Consider the following 18,298-nt stretch of genomic DNA (forward strand, 5'->3'; position numbering starts at 1 on the left):
CCACCATCTAAAGTTATGGCAGCAATGTCTTGGTTCTAAATATCCTTTGCATAATTCATCACAACTAGTTATCAACAACATTCTTGCTTATTTCTTAATTTAAATTTGACATTTCAGTTTGTATGGAAATCATTATTTTAGTGCTGTTATTTTCTTTCGTTATATTTAATATTGTACTGACACAATTGGCTTATTGATTTATCAATTTACAACAATACAACCTATGCACAATAAGCAGGCCTTCTCTGTAGAAGAAATCTCAAAGATTTCTCTTGTCTGTGTGATTTATAAATTCCAGCACTTTGGTTATCTGAGTCATTGTCATTATTCTTTGTATTAGCACCACTCAATGAAGTCAGTAATACGACTGAGAGAATGGGATGAGAAAACTATTTTTAAAGCATTTTTTTCTCTCTGTTACTTAATGCTGTCTCTTCCTCTTGGACTGTGTACAATGTCTAACCAGATGGAGGTGAGCAAGATGCTCCCTAGCTTCTGCCCATGCCACAGTATGAATTCCTACTTAGAAGAGGTTGTAGACTTGCTCACCGAGTCGGTGTGTTTGATTGCAGACATTTCATCGCCCTGCTAGGTAATGTCATCAGTGCGCCTCCGGGACACGTTGGTGTTCTGTCCCACTTGTTATTTATATGCCTCGGTTTGTTGGGGTGGTTGATATTACTTCCAGTTCTGTTTCTCAGTGGTTTGTATATCGGGTCCAGTTCAATGTGTTTGATGATGGCATTCTGGTTGGCATGCCAGGCCTCCAGGAATTCCCTGGCCTGTCTCTGTTTTGCTTGTGCTATTATGGATGTGTTGTCCCAGTGGAATTCGTGTCCTTCTTTGTCTGTGTGTAGCGAGACAAGTGAGAATTGGTCGTGTCTCTTGGTCTTGTTAGTGTTTGTGTATCTTTATTGTCTGTTTGCTTCCAGCTCGGCCTATGTAATGTTTTTTACAGTCCTTGCATGGTGTTTTATATATTATGTTCATCAGTGGCTGTCATAGGGTGGTTGTTGGTTTGTGTGCTATCCTGATGCCTTTGTGTCTGAGTGGTCTTATGGCCATCTCCGATACATCCCTGATGTATGATAGGGTGACTAGTGTGTCTGGCCGTGTTGTGTCTTCTTGCTGTGGTCTGCCCCTGAGGTATCAGCGGGTTGTGCTTTTTGGGTATCTATTCCTTTTAAAAACTCCAAAAAAGTGCTCCTGTTCTGCTTTGCACAATTCCAGGCTGCTGCAGTGTGTTGTGGCCCCTTTGAACAATCTCCTGATGCATCCATCAACCATAAATGGAGCTGCATCGGGGCATCATTCAAACAAGCCACAACACACTACAGCAACATGGAATTGTGCATATCAGAACAGGAGCACTTATACACAGAGTTTTTAAAAGGAATGGATACCCAAAAAGCACAACACGCTGATACCTCAGGGACAGGCCACAACAAGAAGACACAACACGGAGATGACCACAAGAACACCCAGACCCATAGGCATCAGGGTAGCACACAAACCAACAACCACCCTACGACATCTACTGACGAACATAAAGGATCTCATACTGAACACCAATAAAATTAGCATAATATACAAAGTACCATGGAAGGACTGTGAGAAACATTACATAAGCCGAACTAGAAGGAAACTGACAATAAAGATACACAAACACCAACAAGCCACCAAGAGACACAACTAATTCTCACTTGTCTCGCTACACACGGACAAAGGAGGACACAAATTCCACTGGGACACACATCCATAATAGCACGAGCCAAACAGAGACAGGCCAGGGAATTCCTGGAGGCCTGGCATTCCAACCGGAACTCCATAAACAAACACATTGAACTGGATCCGATACACAAACCAACGAGAAACAGAACTGGAAGTGATGCCAACCTCCGCAGCAAACCGAGGCATATAAATAACTAGTGGGACAGAACACCAACGCTTCAGCAGAGGCACACTAATGATGTTACCGAGCAGAGTGACGAAACGTCTGCAACCAAACCCACCGGCTCAGCGAGCATGCCTACAACCTCATCCACAACCCAAGCTACAAATCTTCTCAAAAACATTATGCTGCTTAGAAGTTGTACAATAAGATATTGTTAGCTGGCAAGATCACACCCTGTAGAAAGACAACTGGTCTTATCTGGTCCCGCCTCTGTTGAGCGTAGCTAGTTTCATTAACTCATCACATATCAGAGAAACTTCAGATATTTTTTTCTATCCAAATCCAGAAAATGCTGTTTGGAAATGTAAATCCGAACTGGAGGCTGCCCTCCCCAAAAAGAGTACATATATGAAAATATTTAACACACATTAAATTATTAATGCTTCGAATTTGTGCATTTTGAGACTCATCATTTGCCAGAGGCCCCAATTTAATAACTTAATTCCATGCTTGATTCAATGGTGACTGAAAAAAACCCAGGCATTCCACTGTTAAATAATTATTAATGAGAAAATTACTCAGGTATTACTGACTGTTTCCCACCAACTGGCTGTTTACCAATCTATTTTTATGATTTTGCATCTATCCTATGGTCTCATAATTTAAATCAGTCCAAGATGTATTATTCTCACCTTTTCCTGTTGCTGACCACTTAAATAAACTAGAGATAATGGGAACTGCAGATGCTGGAGAATCCAAGATAACAAAGTGTGAAGCTGGATGAACACAGCAGGCCAAGCAGCATCGCAGGAGCATAAAAGCTGACGTTTCGGGCCTAGACCCTTCATCAGAGAGGGGGATGGGGAGAGGGTTCTGGAATAAATAGAGAGAGAGAGGGACGCGGACCGAAGATGGAGAGAAAAGAAGACAGGTGGAGAGAAGAGTATAGGTGGGGAGGTAGGGAGGGGATAGGTCAGTCCAGGGAAGACGAACACGTCAAGGAGGTGGGATAAGGTTAGTAGATAGGAAATGGAGGTGCAGCTTGAGATGGGAGGAAGGGATGGGTGAAAGGAAGAAGAAGTTAGGAAGGCAGAGACAGGCTGGGCTGGTTTTAGGATGCATTGAGGGGAGGGGATGAGCTGGGCTGGTTATGTGATGCAGTGGGGGGAGGGGATGAACTGGGCTGGTTGTGGGATGCGGTGGGGGAAGGGGAGATTTTGAAGCTGGTGAAGTCCACATTGATACCATTGGTCTGCAGGGTTCCCAAGCGGAATATGAGTTGCTGTTCCTGCAACCTTCGGGTGGCATCCTTGTGGCACTGCAGGAGGCCCATGATGGACATGTCATCTGAAGAATGGGAGGGGGAGTTGAAATGGTTTGCGACTGGGAGGTGCAGTTGTTTATTGCGAACTGAGCGGAGGTGTTCTGCTAAGCGGTCCCCAAGCCTCTGCTTGGTTTCCCCAATGTAGAGGAAGCCACACTGGGTACAATGGATACAGTATACCACATTGGCAGATGTGCTGTTGAACCTCTGCTTAATATGGAAAGTCATCTTGGGGCCTGGGATGGGGGTGAGGGAGGAGGTGTGGGGGCAAGTGTAGCACTTCCTGCGGTTGCAGGGGAAGGTGCCGGGTGTGGTGGGGTTGGAGGGCAGTGTGGAGCGAACAAGGGAGTGACGGAGAGAATGGTCTCTCCGGAAAGCAGACAATGGTGGGGATGGAAAAATGGCTCGGGTGGTGGGGTCGGACTGTAGATGGCAGAAGTGTCGGAGGATGATGCGTTGTATCCGGAGGTTGGTGGGGTGGTGTGTGAGAACGAGGGGGATCCTCTTTGTGTTCATCCCCTCCCCCCACTGCATCCTAAAACCAGCCCAGCCTGTCTCTGCCTCCCTAACCTGTTCTTCCTCTCACCCATCCCTTCCTCCCATCTCAAGCCGCACCTCCATTTCCTACCTACTAACCTCATCCCACCTCCTTGACCTGCCTGTCTTCCCTGGACTGACCTATCCCCTCCCTACGTCCCCACCTATACTCTCCTCTCCACCTATCTTCTTTTCTCTCCATCTTTGGTCCGCCTCCCTGTCACTCCCTATTTATTCCAGAACCCTCTCCCCATCCCCCTGTCTGATGAAGGGTCTGGGCCCGATGCGTCAGCTTTTGTGCTCCTGAGATGCTGCTTGGCCTGCTGTGTTCATCTAGCTCCACACTTTATTAACTTAAATAAACTAACTGAGGTACTAAACCAGGAGAGCTGAGCATTTGATCTTCAGTTCCTACTAAGGTAAATGACTTCTGAATGCCATGTGATAAGGAGAGGAAATTGCCAAATAAGTCACTTCTTATTTTGAAGTTTGCTCATATCGATGGTGGATGAAAACAATAATTCTGTCTGATACTTCAAGATTGATTCATCTGACGGCATTCAGTATTTAGCGTCATTACTGAGGAATGACTATTTGGGTTGGATACCAGAAGTGGTGGCATCAATGGGTTCACACCATCATCAGGTACTGTCTTCAGTACAGGATGGAATAAAGAGAAGATAAAAATAAAACGGAGAGAGAAGGTTTGCATCACACACACTGTGTAGGCTGAACTGAAATCCAGTGTCCTGAGGTGAGAGCGAAGCAGTTCGCTAAACAAGCAAATTCCCTAATTTGATTTCTGAAGAAGGTCCTGACCTGAAATGTCAGCTTTCTTGCTCCTCTGGTGCTGCCTGGCCTGCTGTGCTCCTCCAGCTCTACACTTTGTTATCTCAAATTCCCTAATTTCAAGTTTTTACATCCCAGTTTCTTCAAATCTATCAGGAAACAAAGCAGTAATACTTTTTTACAGTATAGGTGCATACATTGATGAAGTGCAGTCTGTCTTTGTTAAGCTCATAGGTAAAGGCTGTAAAGCCTGGAAGCTGATAGATCCTTTTTTCCCCTGATCCCAGGCAAGGTCAGCCTGTGTATCCAATTACATCATGTGGATTTAGACAACCTTACTCTTCACCGCTTCCACCAAGCACTTCCATATCCAGGTAGGTATGGACTGTGTGAGACTAGCTAGCAGCAAAGCCAGTCTCATAGCTTGCAGCTTCTGCCAAGATATGTCCAGTAGGCACTGTGACAACGGTTGGTGATTTGATTCTCGGGATAGAACTAGCAATATGCTGAGCCTGGGCCTCAGTTCCAATCAGCACTCATCTGCTTGTATTTGCTGTATCTCAGTGGCTGCGCTCTGGTGAGTACTGAGTCCCAGGTATTGCTTTCCATGTGCCCTCACTGTCTATTAACAGGATCATTCTCCAGTACTGTGGCATCAGAGTATTCTGCCTTTTGTTATTTGAAAACAAGTTTCAAAACCTTGAAAAATGCTATTGATTTCCGAATTAAATGCTAACGTCCACTTGTCGTTACGTTGCATGTGATTCTTCTCAGCACCTGAATACCGTGTACCTGATGATGTCGAGTCTGTTGTGTGTGAATGTGTCTTCATAAATACACAACATTGATGACTCATTGCTGGAGAACGACCCTATGAATGTGATACTGTAATCATGTGTTTACAGAATGAGATGCACTGCACAGTGAAGCCTGGTTGAATAGTTTCGGATCCCAGCTCTACTTATCTCCCCAGCCATGCTCGTTTATGAACCAAGTAAAGGGTGGTAGTAATGAGAGAAGGGGTAAAACAATCCTGACCATTTCTGAGGTTATCATTAGTGCAGTGTCTGAGCAGTGATGAGGAGACATAGTAATAATCCCCCTGATAAAAATAGTTTATTGCAACACTGTTCCATTACGTATATAGGTTAAAGTAAATCCTTCCAATTTGAAGGGAATGTAGGCCTGAGAAATGGCGCAGCAATCTAGTAACCAATATCTCCAACCAGCACTCTCATTGAGCACGGCTGCTGATTGGGAGTGTGGGCCTTGTGAATTCAACCCTGAATATATTGCTGTGTTCTCACACATGAGGGTAATTCAGTTTAAAAATAAACTTACCAAAGGGAAAAGCATCTCATGTTAGTTGTCAAATCTCTGATGAGATGATGGAACCTCATTAAGGAAAAAAAATGATTGCGTTTCTTGTCTCTGCCAGGGCTCCTTAAGAAGATTTAACAGAATTATTTTGCTAAAAACCACTCATTGTTCAGAGCTGAGTTGTCAGGAACTGAAAAGAGCCCCGCATAAGCTATGATGGCCAAGCTGTAACATAGCAGCGATAGTAAATTATATTTGTTTTGAATGTAGTCAGGCTAATGGTGGGAAAAGTTAGCTAAGAGGCACATAGTTGATTATTATGCAATACAACTGAAAAAAAACATGCACAATTTCCTCATGGATATGTCATTATTTGGATTACATTTGCATCCATCATGAAAGCCTTGCTTAGTGGTGCTTACTTCGGAGGTGGTACAGTGGCTCAGTGGCTATCACTGCTGCCTCACAGTGCCAGGGACTTGGGTTCAATTCCACCCTTGGGTGACTTTGTAGAGTTTGCATGTTCTCTCCAGAGTTTGCTCTGGTTTCCTGCCACAGTCCAGGGATGTATAGGTTGGGTGAATTGGCCATGTGAAATTGCCCAGGGATATGTGGGTTAGACAAGGGGATTGGGTCTGGATGGGGTGGTCTTTGGAAGGGCAGTAGGGCTGAATGGCCTGTTTCCACACTGTAGGGATTCTATGTTTAAAAAGTGTTATAATGATAACGATGTGCTTACTCTTCAGGAACATATCCCAAAATGGGCTAGCTCCCTTGGGAGAGGGAAGAAATTTGGAAAGACAAACTAGATTTACATTTTTTTCCACTACAAAATGATTTTTCTTGAAACGTTGTCCTTTAGGTTATTTTGATAAAATACAATTACATCAAAGAATACTCACATTTCTCTAAGAGCTGCCTTTGATTTTCAAGTATAATTGAACCAATGCAAAAGCTGAATACTTCAGAAGCTCCTATCCAAAATAAAATAAAACAATCTATTGGGAGAAAAACAGAGTTAACATTTCAAATGGCTATGATAAATATCCGTGACTAACTTTCATTTTGTATCAGAAATGAGGAAAGTTTGAGGTGTAATCAGTTTCAAGCAAGCACAGTGACAGGGAAAGAGGGGCGTGGGGAAGAAGAACAGAACGTTTGTGACAGGCTGGAACACCAGACAGATCAACTGATGAAGAAGAAGGCAGTATCAAGGCTCTCCATGACTTAAAAATAACTAATATTTATCATGAAATGGGAGTCCTCCTGATTATTTGATTATCATCCAATTTTTCACCAGGATTCACTGTAATTTTCCTTACTGCTTTTTTTTAAAGACATATCCTCTGTGCTTTTGTCTGTGATTCTTAACATTATGGTTTAGGGGGTGTCTATCAATAATTAAGTCTTTTTAGACCATGAGCAAATCACTTAGCCACAATTGAATGTATGTGTGTGATTGTGATGAATGGCAACCACTGAATTTCTTTTCTGAATTCGATTGCAATTGGAACAATGTCAACGTATCAGCTTCTGGTGAGCTGTGATTACCACTCTATTATGACGTAAAGTGACCCTCATTTGATTATTCTTCTTGATGAAACAGATCAAATCAAAATTTATGAATTGTTGAATACCTGTGCACAAAGAAGATAATTTAAGACAAAGGCATTTGAATATGTAGAACAATGTGGATGGTATCGCATCAGCTTGGTGTTACACACCACACTTGATATCAATATGCCCTTCTATTGAAGTCAGTGGGGGTTGCTGAAGGTATAATGAGTGAGCTATGTGATGCTAATCACCTGCACAATTGTCCTGGACCATCTTCTTCCCTAAAGCCTCATTAAACATGAATATAGGCTGTAGAATTGGGATTATTACATTGTGTTCCTCTCTTTGACTCATATTTGTCAAGGATCTACATCAGCAATAAAGCTTCATAACACCGACCCCAACTTGTTTTCCTGAAATTCTCTCAACTTCTCCTTTATTTACTGAAAGTCACTCAATCATGCACCCACCCTCCTGCAAAAATTCCATCCCCTATTCCCAATTCCTCCGCCTCCGCCGCATCTGCTCCCACGATAAGACATTCCACTCCCGCACATCCCAGATGTCCAAGTTCTTTAAGGACAGCAACTTTCCCCCCATAGTGATCGAGAACGCCCTTGACCGCGTCTCCCGTATTTCCCGCAACACATCCCTCACACCCCGCCCCCGCCACAACTGCCCTAAGAGGATCCCCCTCGTTCTCACACACCACCCTACCAACCTCCGGATACAACGCATCATCCTCCAACACTTCCGCCATTTACAATCCGACCCCACCACCCAAGACATTTTTCCATCCCCTCCCCTGTCTGCTTTCCGGAGAGACCACTCTCTCCGTGACTCCCTTGTTCGCTCCACACTGCCCTCCAACCCCACCACACCCGGCACCTTCCCGTGCAACCGCAGGAAATGCTACACTTGTCCCCACACCTCCTCCCTCACCCCTATCCCAGGCCCCAAGATGACATTCCACATTAAGCAGAGGTTCACCTGCACATCTGCCAATGTGGTATACTGCATCCACTGTACCCGGTGCGGCTTCCTCTACATTGGGGAAACCAAGCGGAGGCTTGGGGACCGCTTTGCAGAACACCTCCGCTCAGTTCGCAACAAACAACTGCACCTCCCAGTCGCAAACCATTTCCACTCCCCCTCCCATTCTCTAGATGACATGTCCATCATGGGCCTCCTGCACTGCCACAATGATGCCACCCGAAGGTTGCAGGAACAGCAACTCATATTCCGCCTGGGAACCCTGCAGCCATATGGTATCAATGTGGACTTCACCAGTTTCAAAATCTCCCCTTCCCCTACTGCATCCCTCAACCAGCCCAGTTCGTCCTCTCCCCCCACTGCACCACACAACCAGCCCAGCTCTTCCCCCCCACCCACTGCATCCCAAAACCAGTCCAACCTGTCTCTGCCTCCCTAACCGGTTCTTCCTCTCACCCATCCCTTCCTCCCACCCCAAGCCGCACCCCCATCTACCTACTAACCTCATCCCACCTCCTTGACCCGTCCGTCTTCCCTGGACTGACCTATCCCCTCCCTACCTCCCCACCTATACTCTCTCCACCTATCTTCTTTACTCTCCATCTTTGGTCCGCCTCCCCCTCTCTCCCTATTTATTCCAGTTCCCTCTCCCCATCCCCCTCTCTGATGAAGGGTCTAGGCCCGAAACGTCAGCTTTTGTGCTCCTGAGATGCTGCTTGGCCTGCTGTGTTCATCCAGCCTCACATTTTGTTATCTTGGAATTCTCCAGCATCTGCAGTTCCCATTATCTCCAATCATGCAGGCTACAGCTTTACTGGATGTCAGTCTCGCCCAAGTGGCCATTCTTCATGTTTAAGGCCAGGCATGAGCGTTGACAACTTATTCAACTGTGGGGACATCAAGACCCAAATTGATCTGTTCTTGTCTAATTATCAAAATGCTGCACCTTCAACCTGCTTCAAGGGGGAGCAGGACGCTTGGCTGTTATTTTTACTCCTGCCTATCTTTGTGGCTCAGCACAGGCATCTGTTCTAATTCAGTGTTTATATTTTTAAGTGTTAATCCACTAATCTATTGATAAAGCTTGGGAACTGTAATTCGTTTGGCTATGTATGCCAGTTCTATCCGCACTCACCCAATAACAAGTTAAATCAGATTCTGGTATTTTGCACTGCGCAACAATGTTGTCACTGTGGAAAATGTAGCACCAAAATGACTTTGCTTGTTTGCAGGTTTCCCCATCCCCTGGTGTTGGGCCCTCCAGGCATGCACTCTACAGGCATCCCCCATCCTGCTATTGTGAGTGCTTCAGGCAAACCAGACATGAATCAATATGACAGTGGGCTGAGATCCATGTAAGTAATCATGCTGGAAGTACATAGCGCTGCTTGCACATACATAGATGGAAAAGCTGTGAGAGCTTATGTTTCTTTGTGTAGCTGCACAGGCCCCAATTATCCCTGTCTCTTTGTGGGTTACATGAAACATTCCTTATTCTAGTCCTACTCAGGCCTCTAACCACAACTGTTTATCCAGTACATTAATGACATCATTGGTGCTGCTTCCCTGTCTTGTCCAAAATTGGAAAAGTTTATCAATTTTGCTTCCAATTTCTACCGGCTATAACCTTCACCTGGTCCATCTCGGAATCCTCCCTACCCTTCCTTGACATCTCTGATTCTATTTCTGGGGATGCGCTGACCACCAACATCCACTGTAAACCCACCAACTCCCACAGTTATCTGGACAGTACACCCTCACATTCAGCTTCCTGTGAAGCCTTGATTCCATTCTCCCAGTTTCTCCATTTCAGTCACATCCGTTCTGATGATTGCCAACTTCCACAAGGGGGCCTCCAAAATGTCTACCTCCTTCCTCAAACAAGAATTCCCCACCACCATGTTTGATAGGTTGGACAAAAACTGAGGGCCCTATCTCCTATACTTAAGCCTTCACCACCACCCCCAACCCTCTCCCCCGGCTTCCCTCCCACAACAGCAATCAGGTCCCCTTGTCTCACTTACAATCCCATCAGCTTCCATATCCAAAGGATCATTAGCCACCATTTCCGACACCTCCAGTGGGATACCAGGCACACATTCCCCTCCCTTCCTTGTCAGCTTTCTGCAAGGACCATTCCCTCTGAGACGCCATGGTCCACTCCTCTTCCTCTCCCAAAATCTACCCACATCTCCACGGCACCTTCCATGGTGCAGCTGCAGAGAAGCAACACCTGCCCGTTCACTTTCCCCCTCCTCGCTAGACAAGACCCCAAATACACCTTCCAGCTGAAGTAGTGCTTTACCTGCACTTCATTTGACCCAGCCTACTGCATTCGCTCCCCACAATGTGGCCTGCTGTACCGTAGGGAGGCGAAATACTGACTGGCTGACTGCTTGGCAGAACACCCATGTCTTGCCTGCAAAAATACCCTAAGTTGCCTGCCACTTCAACACACCACTGTGTTCCCAGGCTAACATCTCGGTCTTGGGCTTGCTGCATAGGTCCAGAGAGGCTCACTGCAGGCTGGAAGAAAAACACCTCATTCTCCACTTGGGGATCTTACAGCTTTCAGGACTCAATACCTTCAGGGCTTGAGCACCCTCTCCCACGTGCTTAACCAACCCCAAAACACCAGGCCTTGTCATCATATGGTCTGCTACAACAAACAATCTAATGGAAGCAAGTAATTCTTGCCCCCTACCCAACTCTCCTTCAGCATGCAGACCAACTTGACCCCTAGCTATAATCAGTTCTGAAGAAGGGTCACTGGACCCAGAATGTTAACTCTGTCTTCTCTCCACAGATGCTGCCGGCCCTACTGAGTTTTTCTGGCAATTTCTGTTTTTGTTTCTGTATCCCAGCATGTGCAGTTTTTTGTTCTTTTTGTATAGGCTAAATCTTTTGAATAAATATGAATGACTTTGAAGTTTTTGGAGAGTTTTTCTCCGTGTAGCCTGGTGGGTTTTCTCAGACTATCTTACCAAACTCACCTTATTAGCTGATTACCCCTCCCTTAAGGCAGCTCTCACATGAGATTCTAGCTCCATCTTACTGCATACCGTTCCCAGAAGAGCTCACCAATATCCAGTATTCTTTGTGCCTATGCTATCTTTTAAAAAATCTGTTGTGCGCCACAGAAGCACTAACAGTCTGAAGCTGCCTGACAAGTTTGTGAGGTTTGCCCTGGACATGGCAGACAGGGGCAAATTGATGCCCAACTTTGTGAGCAGGGTCCTAGAGCTCCCTCTGGATGGGGTTGGTGCAGAGGCAGGGCTTCCTCTTGCCCCAGGGCCAAGAGTGATGGCCAGAGCACCTGACTATGCCAGCTTGTTTCGGGGTTGACACAGAAGTCAGTGCATCCTCACCCATTTGGAGGAATGCACAGCAATATTGGAATAAGGTCAATGGCCTTCTCATCTCTGCCAGTGGAAGTGCCACCATCTTGTCTCCGATACTTCACAATCACTCCATCTCTGGCACTGTATCCTGCACTTGCCAAGGCTCATCCACTAGCACTGTCACTACTACATGCAACATCACCTCTCACTTGATTCTCATCCACCTCAAACCCCAACACCATGAACCCTGCATGCTGCCTACTCGCTCACTCGGAGCAGTTCCCTATCTGGTCAGATAATGACAACTTTGCCATCCAATTTCATCCCTAATAACAGCTGCCTCTCTCATTCTAAGCCCCCAGTGAGGTGGAACATGTCAAAACAGGTGGAGGACTGCCTAGCATGCAGCTCTTCACCCCATATGTGGCCTGTGACCAGCCTGAGTAACTGATCATGATTGTTATTGCAGGCTGCCCTTTACCTACTGTCCCAGTGCCCCTGACCAAAGGCTATCTCCCTTGACCTGACTGAAACCTGCTGGGAACCCTGCCTTTGGATCTGCACTAAATGGCACAGCAAGACAGAATTAATATGAGCCTGGTAACTCTGGCTGAGGGAACAAAGCACAGAAAAGCAAGGAAAGGCAGGGAAGCTGTGAGCATCCAGATATGCTGAGAGTGAGTGAGTGCTATGACAGTGAGTGAAGAGGCCGGTGATGCAGCTTGGCCCATTCCATGAACTGGGTGTGCATTACAATGATGACTGCCATTGCAACACGAAAGCGCAACATTGAAGTGCAGAAGTATCTTGTAATGACACAGAGATCTGCCATCAGGGTTCTTAGAGCCTGGCACATACTGGGTGTGGGCTGATGCCCATGGCTCATGCCCTAAGGTGTTGGTGCCTGATGGAGATCCTATGGAGCAACCATCAAGCTGAGGATGCCAGGTACCCACTCCAATTTCTATATTGAGATGACTTCTAGCTCGGTGTGTTTGGTAAGATGGGAAGCTGAATATTAATGAGGTGAGTTGGGTCATTACCAAGGCGTTAACAAGCAATAATGCCCCAAATGGGAACTTAACACTGCCTAACAAGAAACTTACCACACTGCTTATCAAAAGATGGTGTGAGATGCCCCCAGCATCAAGATAGACTTCGCTGGACTTCCCATGTGATTACACAAACCTTGCTATAGGCCACATTGTTTATACCTCTGTTTAGATTCTAATGAATGACTTAATTGCATGGATGATTATTTTGCTGCTTCTTTTTTAGTTGCTCAACAATGTAACAAAAATCTATATTGCTGCTATCATCTGACTTACTAAAGCTTCAATACAGCAAGTACCACTTGAAGGAAGTTTGTGGGGAAATGTAGTCTTGCAACTGAATCTGCCTCCCACCTAAAAAAAATGGCAAAAATCAGCCCAATAAATGGTGAAGAAGACGATAGGCTACCTTGGGTCTGTTCCCTAACACTGGACCTACTAGCTAACTTTTTCAAGATGGCAAGAAATATGATGCTCGCCAAATAAATATTTTTTTGAGGGTTAGTTTGTTGAAGCTACATTGTAACAACTGTAAGAAGACAATATTATTATTTCACACCTTTTTGTATTTCTCCATAAACATTCTGTAATATTAAAAATAACATTCACCTTCATCCAAGGTCTTTTTTAATTTGTATATAAGGACAACCAGGTAATTCATTTCACTTACAAAGATTAATGCAACATAAAACACATGAGCTTTTTTAGTTTTTCTTCCTATATTAACAAGAAAGGGATTGCCATGAAAGTATTTCCTCCTAAAAATTTAAGGACGCACAATAAAGTAAATTAGACTCCTCAGACTGAATGTATTTTCTTCATTTTGTCACTCTTCTCTTATAAGTGGTGACTCACATTGTGATCCGGTTCTGAAGGTAATGGCAAATCTCCAGTGCCTTGGCCAAGAAACCACCACTAGCATTGAAGCCTAATGAATATTATCAGCCTTTAGTTATTTTACTCACTTAATGATCACAGATGGACTCTTCCAGGAGGACTACTAGAAGAGAATGAAAAGCTTGCATTTATATCCATTTATCTTGGTTGTTGGGCGTCTCAAAGCACTTTACAACCAATAAAGTAGTTTTGAAGTGTATTTATTACTGTAGTGCAGTAATGAAGTGAAGAAACATATCTGATTCTCCCCCTGTATTGAGGCTAGCTATGACATCCCTCTCTGCCAACTGAGCTGGAAGTAGCTAAGTCAGCTCAAAGCAGAAAATAAATGGGAGACCTTCTGGTTTGTATGGCTTTGTAATAGGTGGTAATTTTGTTCAGCGGAGCATCAAGGAACCTCAGCAGACTGAATGTCTAAGGCCAACATCATACATTTTCAGCACGAGGGAGTCTCAGGCTTTAAATTATATACTTAATTATAATTATATATTTAAGTTATGTATGAACAAGGAAAATCTAATTCACAGTATTAGTGTGTTTCATGGGGAGAGACAGAAGATAAGGATGATTTTGATTTAATTTTGAGTCACAGGAAAGTGTGAACCTGGAAATAATTATCCTTTTGGCTATGGAATGCTGAAGCAACTGTTACTTATAAATTACATAATTAAAGAGCTATGTTATATTTGGCACAGTATGAATCAGACTCCAATTTGGGATAGAGGTTACGAACAGATGCAACATATTAAATAGACAATATTGCTTTATGACTGAAATTAAGCTACAAAACATTCCCCATCTTTAAATATGTGGGTATTAATTTGCAGTTAAGCAAATAAAATAGTAGTTGTCATCTTGTGTATAAAGTCCACCTTCTCCATTATTTATGGGAACTATTTGTTTGCTGCATTGGAGAGTTTGTTGGTTGCGAGATAGGTTCTGTCCCAGGAATGGCTTCTTCAATAAACTTTCTCCACATGGCCACTGCAGTATCGTGCGGCATCACAGGCATAGACTTCTGTCACGCTGCTTAACAATTTATTTTAAAAGTTGTAGCAACAGCAACAATAATCATGCAATCATGTCATTGTTGCCATTCAAACTTTCACCCAGGACTTTCAATGAATGCTTCCCTTAGAAAGGGGGTTTTGAAATGCTCAGCAAACTTTATGAACTAAGACCTCTTTCTGTTTACTTGCTGATGGCTGGATAATAAGTATTACCCTCAATTGCTACATGATGTGGTGGTGGTGATCTTATCAGATATTTGTCATGTTCCCCTGTTTTCTCTGAAGAGTAATAAATATCAGATTCCCAGAGCATCATTTGTAGGTTAAATCAGATAGTGATCAGCATTATATGTCATATTTCTCCTTGTGCATTGTTGAATGATATCATCTCGTTACAGCAGTTAATGGGTGTAAACTTGCCTCCCAGATTCCCTTACAGTCATAGGATCTTTTGACACAAATGTTAGGTGTAAAAAGAAATCAGTCGCACCAAGTTATTGAAATTGTAAATACTTGTATGCAATAGATGGAATCAACCATAAAAGATCAAAATATTTTGTTTCAGAATGCATTTCTTACATTGTTCAGCAATCTGCAAGATTTTGAAATCATTTTTATAGGCTGCTGATGCAATGTCCGATGGTAAGTGATGTGATTGCCACTTTGACCTCAAAGGGTTTAATTGGAACTGAAGTAATGATGCTGAATGATGTCTCCAGCATATAATCCACTACATAAATCAAATTCAGAAAGATTAAATTACAGAAAATGACTTTGCAAGTAAATGTTCTGAGTTAATCTTGTTTTGCAATATTATATTTGAAGTTGCTTTAAACCTAGAACGAAGCTTCAATATTTTGAGTCAGCTAAAGATCTTCTCCCCAAAATCTGCCTTAGATTGTTTCTACCCGAAGAATGGTCTCCATTTTACTTCACATTATTGCAAAAGGTGGTAGGGTGTTAGCTAGCTCTGGCTTGTGGAAACCAGTGGGAATGAGACTTAAAATTGATGAGTCCCTTTTCCCACTCCAGTACTGGATCACAGCAGTTGCCAGGCAGTAGAAATGCCTCCTGAAGCAGCTACTTTTATGCACTCATGGGTTTTGCTAGCAAGGCCAGCATTTGTTACCCACCCATAATTTCTCTACAGAAGACGATGATGTGCCATCATATTGAACAGCTGTAGTCCACTTTGTGTAGGTTCACCCATAATGCTGTTAGGAAAGAGTCCCAAGATATCGACCCAATGGCAGTAAAGGATCAGCGTTTGAGTTTCAATTCAGGATGGTGTGTGGCTTGACGGGGAACTTGCAGGTAATAGAGCTCCCATGCATCTGTTGCCTTAGTCATTCCAGGCCCAGAGTATTGAAAATGCTGTTAAGTGAAGTTTAGCAAGTTGCTATGTTTTATATTTGGTGGACATTGCTGCCATTGTTCACTGATAAAGGTTGGAGTGAATGTTTCATGTAGCAGTGACCAAATGGGCCACTTTTTCCTGGATGGTGTTTGGGCAAATTACAGGATCCTATCACTCAGAAATAACAGCTTATTGGCCAGTGGAGCTCCATCAACCTCTCTTCTGGACATCATTGGACATATTCAATTTCTGCCATGCCATCCTCTCACTTGCAGAAACTTGCCAAACTACATGACTTATCTGGGTTATCTGGTACACCTGATCTTTGCTTGACAGCAGTAGGTCAATTGGAATGTTTGGTGTTGGAATGTTAATATGGCCCATGCTTGAATACACGTCTGCCCTTTCACAGACTGCCAATGGTAAATTCATTGGTTTCTCCTGGCTTTTCACATATGTCTAGCCTTGCCTGTCAAAAATTACAAGTGATTTCTTAACTTCATCCAGAATGACATTATAGTAAATGGTTATAGAAATATATCTTCTTGTTTACAGGCCCAAGAAAGCACTTCTTAAATCACTTAGGAATAATGCACAGCCCCATTACAACCTTGAAATGATTTTTCAAACACACGTTTTCCACATATTTAGTTTAACTTTTTCTAGTAGATTTGGAAGAATTTAGTATCAGAATATCAGTACACGCATCCCTGACAGTCAGGCATCTCATATGACACTTCTTGATTTAGTATTTTCGTAATCATCCAAACAGGTCTATTAGTTCTTATTCTTGAGGCTTCTCAGAATGAGTTTACAGGGTCAGTCATAATGAATGTGAAGCACTTTTGTGGTTCTGATGAATTGTACAAAACCTTCAAGTAGAGCCTATGCACCAAACTCATTTCACTTCAGATACTCAAACAAGAAGTGAGAGTTAGAAAGGGAAATTTTCATCCTGTCCATCTAGGATCGATTCAATCTCAATTTCTCAGAAATGAAAGCACAATCTTTTGTTCTATCTCATTACTCTTTGCCTACAATCAAATAACGTCGATATTTAGTTGTTCCAATTTATTCTTAAGCAATTTTTTTTTGTCTTTTAGGAAACCTAATCCTGAACCAAAAAGGGAAAAAGAGAGTAAAAAGCCTACTATCAAAAAACCTCTCAATGCATTTATGCTTTACATGAAAGAAATGAGGGCAAAAGTTGTAGCTGAGTGCACTCTGAAAGAGAGCGCAGCCATCAATCAAATCTTGGGTCGAAGAGTAAGTAAGAATATTTATCACATCAGCTTTAAATAAATGAATATCTGATCCTTATCATTTCTCACTTGAAGAGAACAGCTCATACAAGTACATCTCCAGGATGCCAGTAGTCCATAGGACTCTCCGTCAGATGCCACTCTTCATCCAGATTGAAGCATGGACCATTGAGGTTTGCAGGTTCTGTACATTCAGGTCTTATAAAATGCCAATTGTAGTCTCCCCATTTTTGCTTCCTGAAGGTAAAGGATTTATGCTTCTGGAGCATAACTGTTTAGGCATTCTTCATCAGATCCGATTAGATAAAGATAATTCAAAAGTATTCTCTTTCTTGTTTCACTACTACCAATCAGATCCTTCAAACCCTCTCCGCAATCTAACTTCATCTCCAACAATAGCGAAAATTTCCATCATGGTGCTTGATGCTGATTTCACAGGGGGACAGCAATGGTGAGGCAAACCCAACAAAGCTGAACTATTGAAGGCCAATATCCAGCCAGATTAACTAGTGATCTTTGAGTAGCAGTGGACATCTGGTCGTAGTAGTGGTCATCAAGGAATTGTATGGGAAGATTAGGTGGGGAAGAGGAAGACTGAAAATATGGATCGGAAGCGGGGGAAAAGTTAAGATTAAATCCTGATGGTCTTTATTCCTGTTGATCTGTTCAAAAGACTAAATTAGTATCAGGGTATAGTAAAAAAAAGCCACAGGATCTCAATTGGTTAGAAGACTTGTGTTATTTTAAATATCCCTGCCTCACAATTCTATAATCCAGTTTCTACCAGATGGGACAGTTAAAACTGAGGCCAAGGGCTGTGGATATTCAACAACCTCTGAGCACATTTACACCTTTCTGCTTATCCAAGTTGTCCAGCTAATCCCCCTGTGGGACTCTGACCTAACATAGTCCTGAATCAAAGCCTTTCACTTTCTTCTTCCCTCTCTAAGCCCATTTCACTAATG

The 18,298-nt window shown here is 43.4% G+C and overlaps 1 protein-coding gene across 10 annotated transcripts in view; it reads left to right on the forward strand.

Annotated features, from left to right (window-relative positions):
- Window positions 1-18,298, forward strand: part of tcf7 (transcription factor 7) — a 233,213-nt gene that overhangs the window by 182,311 nt on the left and 32,604 nt on the right. For 8 of the 10 annotated variants that reach the window (XM_048543580.2, XM_048543582.2, XM_048543586.1 and 5 more), the window contains exons 6-8: window positions 4,832-4,918; window positions 9,647-9,769; window positions 17,175-17,337. In XM_048543580.2, the coding sequence (XP_048399537.1) occupies window positions 4,832-4,918; window positions 9,647-9,769; window positions 17,175-17,337 (373 nt within the window). The remainder of the gene's footprint in view (window positions 1-4,831; window positions 4,919-9,646; window positions 9,770-17,174; window positions 17,338-18,298) is intronic. The other 2 variants (XM_048543583.2, XM_048543584.2) reach the window with 1 other exon arrangement.

The sequence above is a fragment of the Stegostoma tigrinum genome, chromosome 13 (genome assembly GCF_030684315.1).
Source record: "Stegostoma tigrinum isolate sSteTig4 chromosome 13, sSteTig4.hap1, whole genome shotgun sequence".
NCBI lineage: Eukaryota > Metazoa > Chordata > Chondrichthyes > Orectolobiformes > Stegostomatidae > Stegostoma > Stegostoma tigrinum.